This window comes from Rhinoraja longicauda, chromosome 7 (genome assembly GCF_053455715.1).
Source record: "Rhinoraja longicauda isolate Sanriku21f chromosome 7, sRhiLon1.1, whole genome shotgun sequence".
Classification (NCBI taxonomy): Eukaryota; Metazoa; Chordata; class Chondrichthyes; order Rajiformes; family Arhynchobatidae; genus Rhinoraja; species Rhinoraja longicauda.
The window spans coordinates 44893950-44907715 of NC_135959.1; the positions used below are offsets into that span (position 1 = coordinate 44893950).

General features: G+C 43.5%; 1 protein-coding gene across 2 annotated transcripts in view; it reads left to right on the forward strand.

Moving 5' to 3' along the window:
* Positions 1-13766, forward strand: part of sacs (sacsin molecular chaperone) — an 83276-nt gene that overhangs the window by 18097 nt on the left and 51413 nt on the right. For both annotated transcript variants that reach the window (XM_078402426.1, XM_078402425.1), the window contains 5 exons: positions 257-407; positions 4653-4743; positions 5826-5911; positions 10050-10161; positions 12365-12511. In XM_078402426.1, coding sequence (XP_078258552.1) covers positions 257-407; positions 4653-4743; positions 5826-5911; positions 10050-10161; positions 12365-12511 — 587 coding nt within the window. The remainder of the gene's footprint in view (positions 1-256; positions 408-4652; positions 4744-5825; positions 5912-10049; positions 10162-12364; positions 12512-13766) is intronic.

The following is a 13766-nucleotide window of genomic DNA, read 5'->3' on the forward strand; positions in this document are numbered from 1 at the left end:
TGGTTCTCTTATTATTGTTACCAGTTGTGATAAGTTGTGGTCTTGGGGACTTCGTGAGGGGGGGGGGGATTTTTGTCTGGATTAATGGAGGGTCCAGATCACCAGTTTTGCTGGAAAATCAGTGGTGGACCTGTACCACGATTAGATTTAAAAATATAATTGTGGCAATGGCAGCTTCCTCGACCTCCCTCCCTCCCACCCCCACCACCACTTTGTTGTTGCCGATACCAAAGAAAACAATGCTTTATTTTAAAAGGTTGCCAAGTGTCACTGTTCAGCATGAATATATCGGGAACAAAGTGTATGAGGTTGCATCATCTGCATCTGTTCAAGAGATCAAGGAGTTAATCTTTGTGGAAACGGATTTCCCTGCTTCTGAACAGAGGTTGCTGCACAATGGGAAAGAGGTAACTTTAGTTTTGAACTGTGTGTGTGTGTGATGATACGTTATTGTCACTTGTACAGTGAAATTCTTTGCTTTTACATACAAAGTACACAAAAGAGTCGCCACAGGGGCATAAAGTTACAACAAATACCCATCCCTTCTTCGTTCCCCATGTCGGGTCCCCCTTAATGCTTGCCGCCCCCCCCCCACTTAGTTCTTGGCTTGTGTGTGTGTGTGTTAATGGTGCAGTAATGTGATTGTGTTTTTTTTTCAATTATCTGTGAAACCTCGAGTACATTTGACAGAATCTGAAATGGACGGCTTGGACTGGCAATGCGAACTTTAGCCACCCCACTTATCCCACCTTTTCAACCTTTCATTGCAACCACAGCCTTAATTCAGTCCGAGGGTCTCTTTACCCTTGCTGTATCTTAACATTTTTATTAACAAACAGAAAATTGACATTTTTTCCAACCCTGACCACCCCTCCACTGGGTTTATAATAAGCTTGTGATCTGACTCACCACTGTCTTGCTGACATGCCTTTATCCCTTTTTTTGGTGTGCTGCTGCCTCGTTACAACTCTGGCCATAACTGAGGAGAATCTTCCTACTTTCCTCCTTTTCATATCTTTGGGCTGTTAAAAGTGAGATCTATGTGTCTTGTGTTCTTTTTTTTTTGTGTGTGACTGCAATGTAATTTCGTTCGGTACCTCGGTACCGAATGACAAATAAAGCTCTGTATTCTGTATTCTGTATCTCAGTATTTGATAATCTCACTAGGTAGTTGGCTAACATTTAGACTTTGTTAGACTTCACGTCTTTGGAGTGTGGGAGGACACCTGGAGAAACCCCACGTGGTCACGGGGAGAGCGTACAAACTCCGTGGAGACAACACCCGTTGTCAGGATTGAACCTGGATCTCTGGTGCTTGTTGTAGTTTACATGTTGTAATTTATTTTGTTCCAAAGCTGGGCCCCACCTAACTACTGCACCTGAATATGCATTGCTTGACGTGCTGCTTGTTTTTATGTTAATATTGTTTTTCAATGAATAATTTGGGGGAATTAATTTAGATTTCTTAATTATCTTCAAAAGTTATCATATTGCTATTTCTTTTATAGTGTGTACAATATTGTCCAGTTATAGTGGGAAATTAAGGTGGATTTCATCAAAAGTTCCTGCGACTCTTGCACAATCCAAACTGCCATCCTCGGGCATAGAAACAAGGAACTGCAGATGCTGCTTTAACTAAATATATAGACACAGACACATTGCCAGTCTGTACTAGACACAGGTACCTGGAGTACCTCAACGGGTCAGGCAACATCTCTGGAGAAAAAGGATGGGTAATGTTTAGGGTCATGTCTGAAGGTCTGTGAGCAGCATGGTGGTGCAACAGTAGAGTTGCTGTCTTATAGTGCCAGAGACCTGGTTCGATCCTGACTATTGTAGTTCAGAACTTATTTGAGGTTGTAGTGTTTAATAGCCTGATGGCTGTAGGTGTTTTTCGCTCCTGGGCATTCAAGTTGCCGAACCAGGCAGTGATGCAACCAGTCAATATGCTCTCTATTGTACACCTGTAGAAGTTCAAGAGAATCCTCTCTGACATACCGAGTCTCCGAAAGTAGAGGTGTCGATGCACTTTATTTATATTTGCATCAGTGTGCTGGGTCCAGGAAAGATCTTCGAAAATGTGCACGCCCAGGAATTTGAAGTTTTTGACTCTCTCCACCATCATCCCGTTGATATAAACAAGATTGTGGGTCCTCGTCCTTCCTCTTCCAAAGTCCACAATCAGTTCATTGGTTTTACTGATATTGAGAGCCAGGTTGTTGTGCTGGCACCATTTTGGTCAATTGGTCGATCCCACTTCTAAACTCTGACTCATCACCATCTGTAATTCATCCAACAACGGTGGTGACGTCAGCGAACTCGAAGATGGAGTTCGCACTGTGTCCGGCTACACAGCCATGTGTAGAGTGAGTAGAGCAGGTGGCTGAGCACACAGCCTTGAGGTGCTCCTGTACTGATTGTTAATGAGGAAGAAGTATTTCTGCCAATTTGAACAGACTGTGGTCTGTGGATGAGGATCCAGTTGCAGAGGGATGCACAGAGACCCAGTTCTGTGAGCTTGGTAACCAGCTTGGAGAGGTCCAGACGTTTTCTGAGGGTTTCCCTGAAGGATCCTCTGACGTCAGCCTCTGTGACTGTAATACCATCAGGGCGTATGGGGGCTTGGGAAGGCACATCAGTGTTGTCCTTGTCAAAGCTTGCGTAGAACGCATTGAGCTCGTTGGGGAGTGATGCTTCGCTGTCGCATGAGCTGCCTCCTGATTTTGCTTTGTTGGAGGTGATGGCATTCAAGCCCTGCCGCAGTTGCCGAACATTTTCCTCATCCTCCAGCTTGGAGCAAAAGTCCCTTTTGACCTTTTTGATGGCGTAGTCAAGGTCATATCTGGACTTCTTATAGACCTCTGCGTCACCAGACCCGAATGTTCGGGATCTGACCCTCGGAAGAATGCGGATATCCTGGTTCATCCAAGGCCTCTGGTTAGGAAATACTCAGATTGTTTTTGTAGGAACACATTCCTCCACACATGTCCTTATGAAGTCTGTAATGACGGGCGAATTTATTCAGGTCCATTGCCGAGTCCTTGAACATTGCCCAGTCTACTGACTCCAAGCAGTCCCGTAGTTGTTCCTCTGCCTCCCTGACCAGCTCTGTATCCGCACTGCATCTCTAAACTAAACATCACCCATCCTTTTTCTCTAGAGATGTTGCCTGAACTGCTGGGTTGCTCGAGCTCTTTGTGTCATATCATATACATACAGACGGAAACAGGCCTTTTCGGCCCTCCAAGTCCGTGCCGCCCAGCGATCCCCGCACATTAACACTATCCTACACCCACTAGGGACAATTTTTACATTTACCCAGCCAATTAACCTACATACCTGTACGTCTTTGGAGTGTGGGAGGAAACCGAAGATCTCGGAGTAAACCCACGCAGGTCACGGGGAGAACGTACAAACTCCTTACAGTGCAGCACCCGTAGTCAGGATCGAACCTGAGTCTCCGGCGCTGCATTCGCTGTAAAGCAGCAACTCTACCGCTGCGCTACCGTGCCGCCCTTTTGCCATTCTTCGAATTAGTTCAAATCTCTGGTGTGAGTCGTGATCTCGAGTCCCATTTCATTCCCCACTTCCATCACTTATCCTCTCCCTATCAAGGAGACACGAGACTGCAGATGTGGCAATCTGGAGGGACTCAGTGGGTCCAGCGACATCTGTTGGGGCAAAGAAATCGTCGACGTTTTGGGTTGAAACTGTGCGACGTGAGCCGTGATACATGTTTTTGAACAAACCATTGACAATTCCTTTCTCTCTCCCCCACCCCCCCCCCCATGGATGCTGCTGGATTTGCTGTATTCCTCCTGCAGATTACTTGTTGCTCCTCTTCCTATCAAACCGTTCTCTTTAAAATTTATTGTTTGAGCTCCATTCCTATGGAATTTTGATTGAGTTATTCATTATACATGGAAATTGATTAACTTTCAAATACTGCAAAGTAATTGTTATTTTAGCCACAAATTGTGAAATTAAATTAGTAATATTAATTCTGCAGTTATTTTGCAGGAAATCTAGACTGCTGTATGAATATATCCTGAAATAATGGGCCCTATTTAAGTTGGATTATAAAATGCTGCATCTTTTTTATGTATCATAAAATGTATTATCTGTTCATAAGTTCTGGGAGCAGAATTAGCCCTTTCAGACCATCAAGTCCACTCTGCCATTCAATCATGGCTGACCTATCTCAACCCCATTCTTCTGCCTTCTCCCCATAACCCCTGACATCCATCCTGATCAAGAACCTATCAATCTCCTCAAAAATATCCATTGACTTGGCCTTCAACCTTCTGTGGCAATGAATTCCACAGATTCACCAACCTCTGACCAAAGAAATGCAAGATTCCAACATCTGTAGTTCCTTGCGTCTCCAAACTTTATTAAATATCTGGGCCTTCGCCCCATAACCCTAAACATCCTTACTAATCAAGAATCTGTCAATCTCTGCCTTAAAAATATCCATTGACGTGGCCTCCACAGCCTGTGGCAATTAATTCCACAGATACACCCACCATCTGATCTTTTATCTGTTTATTGCAGTTTGCACCAGGATACAGTTTGCATGTACAGTCATTATGATTTTAATATATTGATTCAAAAATTAGATTGCTGGATTGTTATCTTGTTCTCTCCTCTAGCTGGAAGACTCGACACAGATTGGGAGTTTGTTGCAATCTGGGACCCACAAGATTAATTTGAAATTGCAAGGAAGAGGGCTGAAAGGAGGAGGTAATTATTGTGGATGATGTAATGCATTGCATAAGAGGATGACACATTTAATGCCAATAGATCTGTAACAGAATAACTGATAAATTCATGATTGATGATCTGCGGCAATTTAGAATTGATCTTGGGTGCAGTGGAAGGATAACAGTGCAGAGACATTATGTTCAACTTCAGATAGCTCCTCTGTCCCTCCCTTCCCCTCCTCCTTCCCAGATCTCCCTCTATCTTCCTGTCTCCACCTATATCCTTCCTTTGTCCCACCCCCGACATCAGTCTGAAGAAGGGTCTCGACCCGAAACGTCACCCATTCCTTCTCTCCCGAGATGCTGCCTGACCTGCTGAGTTACTCCAGCATTTTGTGAATAAATCGAAATGTTCATACATCCTCTTGGTAATGCCCTGAAATGTCTGGGTGGTTTTAACAGTATCTTTTTATATCAGTTTTTTGTTTTCATATTTTTGGAAATGTGCCATTTTAAACTATTTTAGTTTTAGATTAGAGATGCAGCAGAAAAGGGCCCCTTGGCCAACCATGCCGACCATTGATCACCTGTTCATATCCTTATGAAGAAGGGTCCTGACCCGAAATATCACCTATCCATGTTCTCCAGACATGCCACCTGACCTGCTGAGTTACTCCAGCACTTTGTGTCTGTTTTGTAAACCAGTATCTGCAGTTCTTTGTTTCTGCACTAGTTCAATGTTATCCCACTTTCTGATCCGCTCCCTACACACTAGGGGTGATTTATACAGTGGAACAATTAACCTACAAACCTGCAAGTCTTTAGGATGCTGGAGGAAACCCATGTCATTGCAGGGAGAACATGCAAACGCCACACAAACAGCATCGAGGTCAGGAATGAACCTGCGTCTCTGGCGATGTGAGACAGCAGCTCTATCGGCTGTGCCACTGTGTATTGTTGTTTGTTTTATCTTTACCCCTGCTTGTATATCTAGCAAGGAGAATGTAGTAGTAAATGTTCTTTGAAGGTAAATCAATACCCTTGAACTGTGGATCCCGGTTTAGCAGAAGCTGGTTATGTTACTCAAATGATGAAAACTATTGCTTGTTTTTCTTCCAATAGGCAGGTTTGGACAGACAACACCTCCGCTTGTAGATTTCCTCAAGGATATTCTGAGACGATATCCCGAAGGAGGGCAGATTCTTAAGGTGAGACTCGTTCTGCCTTTAGAGTTTTGTTTAAGCATGGAAACAGGCCCTTCGGCCCACCGAGTCCATGCTGACCATCTGTTCTCATTAGTTCTATGTTATCGCACTTTCTCATCCACTCCCTACACACGGGGAACAATTTATAGACTCCAATTAACCTACAAACCAGCATGTCTTTGGTTGGCGGGAGGAAACCGGAGCACCTGGAGGAAACCCACTTGGTCACAGTGAGAACGTGCATACTCCGCACAGATGGCACACGGTCGGGATGGAACCCGGGCTTCTGGAGCTGTGAGGCAGCTGCTCTACCAGTTGCGCTGCTGTGTGCCACCCTGAGTTATATCCTGTAACACACACATCTCCTTTTTCCTAGCTTGGATTGGTTGCACAAAGTATTCACAAAAAACAGTGCGTCATACACAGACCTCAAAGTTGAGAGTGGTCATTTATTACATGGGCGATCAACGTGATCCTATGATTCCAGGAGTTGCAGTGGTTTGTGAAAGTGAAATAGATAAGATGTTTTTTAGGAACAAATCCTCAGCAACAATCATATAATGGTTATGGGAAAGATGGGGTAAATGGCTTTGAGTCAGGAACAGTTTTAATAATCGAGGATAAACTCAATCGCTATGAACAAGAGCATTCAGCAAGAACTTTAGTTGATCTTGACTATTACGGGTGTCCAGGGGTTACGAGGAGAAGGCAGGAGAATGGGATTGAGAGGGGAAAATAGATCAGCCATGATTGAATGGTGGAGTAGACTTGACAGGCCAAACTTGATTTTTCCCAGAGTGGAAACATCCAGGACTAGAGGGCACAGCTTTAAGGTGAGAGGGGGAAAGTTTAACGGAGATGTGCGGGGCAAGTTGTTAAAAAAAAATGTATACAGAGGATGATGGGTGCCTAGTATGAGCTGCTAGGGTTGGTGGTGGAGGCAGATAGAATAGTGGTGCTTGAGGCTTTTAGATAGGGTACTATCACGTGTTGGCAGATGAGCTCAGTTTAACTTGGTGGTATGGGGCTTTTGGGTAGGGAATGAAGAAATATGGATGATGTACAGGCAGATAAGAGTTGGTCTTATCATTGGGTTCGGCACAAATATTGTGGACTGAAGAACCTGTTCCTGTACTGTATTTTTCTAAGTTCTATACTGTATGATATGGGTGCCATTTCTTTCAGCTGATTAAGGAGGAGTGAGTAGTTTAATTAACCTCTAGTTTGATTTTTTAAATTTTAGTTTAGAGATACACGGTAGATACAGGCCAATGGTCCCCGCACACTAACAGTATCCCACACACACTAGGAACAATTTATATTTATACCAAGCCAATTAACCTACAAACCAGTATGTATTTGGAGTGTGGGAGGATATCGAAGATCTTGGAGAAAACGCACGCGGTCACAGGACTTTTGTATTGAACACATTGGACAACTTGAACTGACTTTAGAGTTTAGTTTAGAGATACAGCATGGAAACGGGCTCTTCGGCCCACCAAGTCTGTGCCGACCAACGATCATCCGTATACTAGTTCTATCCTACACACTAGAGACAATTTACAGAAGCGAATTAACCTACAAACCTGAACATCTTGAGTGTGGAAGGAAACCGAAGCACCCGGAGCAAACCCACGCGTTCATGGGGAGAACATACAAACTGTGCAGACAGCACCCGTAGAGAGGATCAAACCTGGGTCTCTGGCGCTGTAAGGCAGCAACTCTGTTGCTGCGCCATTGTGCTGCCCTGACATCTTCAAATCATTACAGAGCTGTGAGTGAAGCTCTGAAAATATCAAAGCCTGCTGAAGTGGCTTTGGTAGGTTAATTAACGTTCTGTGGTCAAATTACTGGCATACTACACATCGGCCAATTAATCTGCAGTCGCTGGATCACAAAACAGCTTAACAGCTGGGGAATAATGAAATAAATCTGTAATTTAACAAAAGCTGTTCTTTTCTTCATTACCAGATTTACAATGGATAGCTTTTGTAATGGCTGCTATGAGAATACGGGAGCATTGTAAAACCCATCTGACCCAGACCTATATTTTGCTGCTCTCTTAAATAAAGCTTAGGAAGTTCGGCATGTCCCCAACAACCCACACCAGCATCTACAGATGCGCCATAGAAAGCCTTTAATCGGGATGTATCACAGCATGGTTTACGAACAGGCCAAGACCACAAAAAATTGCAGAGAATTGTGGATGTACCCCACAGCATCACACAAACCAACCTCCCTTCCATTGACTCCATCTACACCTCATGCTGCCTTGGCAAGGCCACCAGCATAATCAAGGACCAATCTTACCCGGTCACTCTCTCTTCTCCCCTCTTCCATCAAGAAATAGGTACAGAAGTTTGAAAACACATTCCTCCAGATAAAGTCTGAAGAAGGATCTCAACCCAAAATGTCACCCATTCCTTCTCTCCAGAGATGCTGCCTGTCCCGCTGAGTTACTCCAGCTTTTTGTGTCTACCTCCAGATAAAGGAACAGTTTCTTCCCAACTGAACTGTCCTCACACCAGCTAGAGAGCAGTCCTGAGCTACCATCTACCTCCATGGAGATCTGCTGACTATTTTTAAACGGACATCACTGGACATTATCTTGCACTAGATGTTATTCCCTTTATCCTGTATCTGTACACTGTGGATGGATTGATTGTAATCATGTAGAATCTTTCGCTGACTGGATAGCATGCTACCTCAGTACACATGACAATAATAAACTAAACTAAAGCCATTAATCTCAGTAGAGTAACAATAAACGTTGGCTTTTCCAGCAATGCTGTGTTTTAAGAATGAATGTATTTTTAGAATCCACACTTTTAATAATTAAGGTTGAAATCACCAATTATGAATGAATATATTCAGAGAGAGCTTTGGCTTACTTTAATACGGGAGACATTTCTAAGTACTCATTCGAAATATTGTCTGGAATTTTAGCTGCCAGGGAATGTTAAGGCATTGACCAGCTGTTGAGTTGAATGTGAGGGTTGGGCTGACAATCTCCAATCAACAGTGTTGAGGTGTATAAATTCATGAGGGGAATTGATAGGGAATGCACAAATTCACGTGTGGAACAGATAGGGCAAACGTACAAATTCTTAAGAGGAATAGATAGATGAATGCACAGAGACTATTACCCAGGGTAGGGGAATCAAGAACCACTGGAAACCTCTCGCGTGTCAGTTCCACATGATCCAATCTGTAGTGAAATCTCTCTCAAACTCTTCCCAGTGGAATAAAATTGGAAAATTGAAAAATAATATGTGCCGAGCATTCTGAGTTTAAGTTTGAATCATATTTTTCAGCATTTTTCACTTTTATTATTTTGCACGAAGTGTGGTGGGTGTATGGTACGAGCTGCCAGAGGAGATAGTTGAGGCAGGTACTATCACAACATTAAAGAAACATTTAGGCAGATACATGGATAAGACAGGTTTAGAGGGCTATAGGTAGGCGGGACTAGTGTAGATGGGATATGTTGGTCGGTGCGGGCAAGTTGGGTCGATGGGCCAGTTTCCACACTGTATGACTCTACGACTCTTAATGCTCTTTTTCTTGAAATTCTAATGCTTGTCTCTTTCTCACAGAGTTTTCTTATGTCACCTGCCCATTTATCTATTCTCTTTGTGTCCACTATTTTTCTCTGGTGTACAACAGATTCAAAGAGCCATGCAGCACGGAAACAAGCCCTTCGGCCCAACTTGCCCATGCCAACCAAGATCCCTCTTCTACAATAGTTCCACCAACCCACGTTTAGTCCATATCCCTCTAAATCTTTCCTATCCATGTACCTGTCTTTAAAATGTTGTTGTTGGTAGTAAATATAATGGAGGAGATTAGATTCAAGAATGCACACACTGAGAATGTAAATCCTTTGAATCATACAGCGTGAAAACTGGCCATTTGGCGTGACGTGCCACCGACCAGCATGTCCTATCCACACTGGTCCCACCTGCCTATGTTTGGCCTATATCCCTCTAAACCTTTCCTATCCATGTACCTGTTCAAATGTTTTTTAAATATTGTGATGGTACCTGCTCTCTTGAAGAACCCTGGAATGATTTAATTGGTTTTGGTAGCCATGAAGGCTGTTTTAAAAAAAAATCAGTCACATTAAGTTCTTTGCTTTAAGGAACTGATCCAAAATGCTGAAGATGCTGGAGCCACTGAGGTGAAGTTCTTGTATGATGAGACCGAATATGGAACTAACTCGCTGTGGTCTGATCGTCTGAAGGAATATCAAGGTAAGACGTTCAAGGAACTGCAGACGCCGACCTCTGTGCAAAACACAAAGTGCTGGAGTCAAGTCATGAGTGTTTTATTGTCATGTGTCCCGAAAAGGAACAATGAAGTTGTTACTTGCAGCAACACCACAGATATCTAAACATAGTACTCAGTAGACTCCAGAATATACACCATAAGAAAGAAGTTCAATACATAGCTGTGACGACAGATTGGTTCGGTTGGGATTACTTCTTTGATGAATGAAAATGTAATTGTGATGTATAAAAATCAAGAGGCCTAGGCAGGGTGAAGTCAGCGGTTTAAGGGCGGCACAATGGTACAGCGGTCGAGTTGCTGCCTTACAATGCCGGAGATACTGGTTCAATCCTGAATACAGGTGCTGTCTGTACAGAGTTTGTACGTTCTCCCTGTGACCATATCGGTTTTCTCCGGGTGCTCCGTTTCCTCCCACACTTCAAAGACGTACAGGTTGTGGGTTAATTGGCTTCATTAAAAATTGTTCCTAGCGTGTAGGATAGTGCTAGTGTATTGGGATCGCTGGTCAGCACAGACTCGGTGGGCCGAAGGGACTGTTACTGCGCTGTACCTCTAAACTCTTTTTTTTTTTTTAAACCCCAGATTGGTTAAGTTGGGCTTACTTTCTTTGGAGAAGGAAAATCTAATTGTAATGTATAAAAATCAAGAGGGCGAGGCAGCGTGAACTCAGTGGATCAGGCAGCGACTATGGAGGGAAAGTAATGATGTTTCATAAATTCATGTCAAAGGAGCAGAATTAGGCCATTCAGTCCATCAAGTCTACTCTTCCATACAATCATGGCTGATCTATCTTTCCCTCTCTACCCCATCCTCCTGCCTTCACCCGATAACCCGAGACATCCGTACTAATCAAGAATCTGTCAAGCTGCACCTTAAATATAGCCATTGACTTGGCCTCCACAGCTGTCGGTGGCAATGAATTCCACAGATTCACCACCCTCTGACTAAAGAAATTCCTCCTCATCTCCTTTCTAAAGGTACGTCCTTTTATTCTGAGGTTTTGCCCTCTGGTCCTAGACTCTCCCACTAGTGGAAACGTCCTCACCACATCCACATTCGGGTCAGGATCCTTCTTCAGACTGATGGGCCACATCAGAAGTGATTGCTTCAGTTCAGAATTCAGGGTTTCTGCAGTGTATCCTGCTTGTCATGAGATGATGGCTTTTATAAATGGTAGGATATAGTGGAAAATGGGCTCAAAATCAATGTTTTGTCTATTAGAAAATATGTTTTCAGCAGAGTTTAAGTCTTAATCATTAATAATCATCATTGGGAATTGGCTGGTGACGCTACAACAGATATTGTAGGCCAATGCCGTAGTCTTATAAACCAGTACACAGCTCGATAGTGAGTACATTTCTGGTCATCCCATTATCAGGAAATAAGAGAAAATGTACAGAAGAGAAGTAGAAGTTTAGCATGGAGAAGTGTTAGCTGTGAGGACAGCTGAAGAAGGATCCCGATCTGAAACCTCACCCTGTTTTCTCCAGAGTTGCTGCTTGACCTGCTGAGTTACTCCAGCACTCAGTTACTCTGGGCACCATGTTATAGGAAAGATGTTGTTAAGTTGGAAAGGTTGCGGGGAAAATCTACAAGGATGTTGCCAGGACTCGATGGCCTGAGCTATAGGGAGAGTCTAGCAGGCTGGGACTCTATTCTTTGGAGCGTAGGAGGATGAGGGGTGTCCTTACAGAGGTGTATAAAATCATAGATCGGGTAGACGTACAGAGTCTCTTGCCCAGGGGAATAGAGAACCAGAGGGCATAGGTTTAAGATGAGGGGAGAAAGATTTAATAGTAATCTGCGGGTTAAACTTTTTCACACAAAGGGTGGGTGTATAGAATGAGCTGCTGGAGGAGGTAATTATGGCAGGGACTATCGCAACATTTAAGAAGCAATTAGACAGGTTACATGGATAGGACAGGTGAAGGGATATGGGCCAAATGCAGGCAGGTTGGACGAGTGTAGTTGGGGCATTTGGTCCGTGTGGGCAAGTTGGGCCGAATGGACTGTTTCCACACTGTAACACACTATTACTATGACTGTGTAAAGTCGGCAGAAGTACGTATAAAACATTCCTTTTTGCTACAAGTTTCAGAGAATCTGCAATTTTGTTTTTGAGTGACTGTGAATTTCTATAAATTAAAATATCCATTGTTTCTTCAGGATCAGCTTTGTACTCGTACAATAATGCAGTATTCACTTCCGAGGATTGGCATGGAATTCAGGAGATAGCAAGAAGCAGGAAAAGAGATGATCCTTTGAAAGTCGGGCGCTTTGGAATTGGATTCAATTCTGTCTATCACGTAACGGGTAAGCAAACTGTTCATTTACCCATCTTTTGGCGTTAATCTAGTTTCCTGATTCTTGATGTAAAATTAATAAATAGGATTTTTACAGGAATTTTCCTTTTATAAGGAACTTGTATGCATTAGGCTGCCTTTGTCACACTTCCATAAACTAATGTACTGTCTGATTCACCATTACCTCATGCCCAGGGTGAGGGAATAAAAAACAAGGGGACATATCTTTTAAGTGAGTGGGGAAAGATTTAATAGGAACCTGAAAGGCTACTTTTTCCCTCAGAGGGTGGTGGGTATATGAAACGAGCTGCTAGAGGAGGTACTATAATAGCATTTAAAAGTCATTTGGACAGCTACATGGATAGGAAAGGTTTAGAGGGATATGGGCCAAATGAGGCCAAATGGGACTTGCTTAGATTGGAGCATCTTGCTTGTCATGGACGAGTTGGGCCTGTTTCCGTAGAAGATGTTGTTGTGCACCACACAATGACCTAGAGAAACAAGGAACTGAAGATACTGGTTTAAAAAAACACAGTGCTAGTGTAACTCAATGGGCCAGACAGCATATAACATATAACATATAACAACTACAGCATGGAAACAGGCCTGTCCGGCCCTACCAGTCCACGCCGACCATTCTCCCTGACCTAGTCTCATCTACCTGCACTCAGACCATAACCCTCCAATCCCCTCCTATCCATATACCTATCCAATTTACTCTTAAATAATAAAATCGAGCCAGCCTCCACCACTTCCACCGGAAGCCCATTCCATACAGCCACAACCCTCTGAGTAAAGAAGTTCCCCCTCATGTTACCCCTAAACCTTTGTCCCTCAATTCTGAAGCTATGTCCCCTTGTTGGAATCTTCCCCACTCTCAAAGGGAAAAGCCTACCCACGTCAACTCTGTCCGTCCCTCTCAAAATTTTAAAAACCTCTATCAAGTCCCCCCTCAACCTTCTACGCTCCAAAGAATAAAGACCCAACCTGTTCAACCTCTCTCTGTAGCCTAAGTGCTGAAACCCAGGCAACATTCTAGTAAATCTCCTCTGTACCCTCTCCATTTTGTCGACATCCTTCCTATAATTTGGCGACCAGAACTGCACACCATACTCCAGATTCGGCCTCACCAATGCCCTGTACAATTTCAACATTACATCCCAACTTCTATACTCGATGCTCTGATTTATAAAGGCAAGCATACCAAACGCCTTCTTCACCACCCTATCCACATGAGATTCCACCTTCAGGGAACAATGCACAGT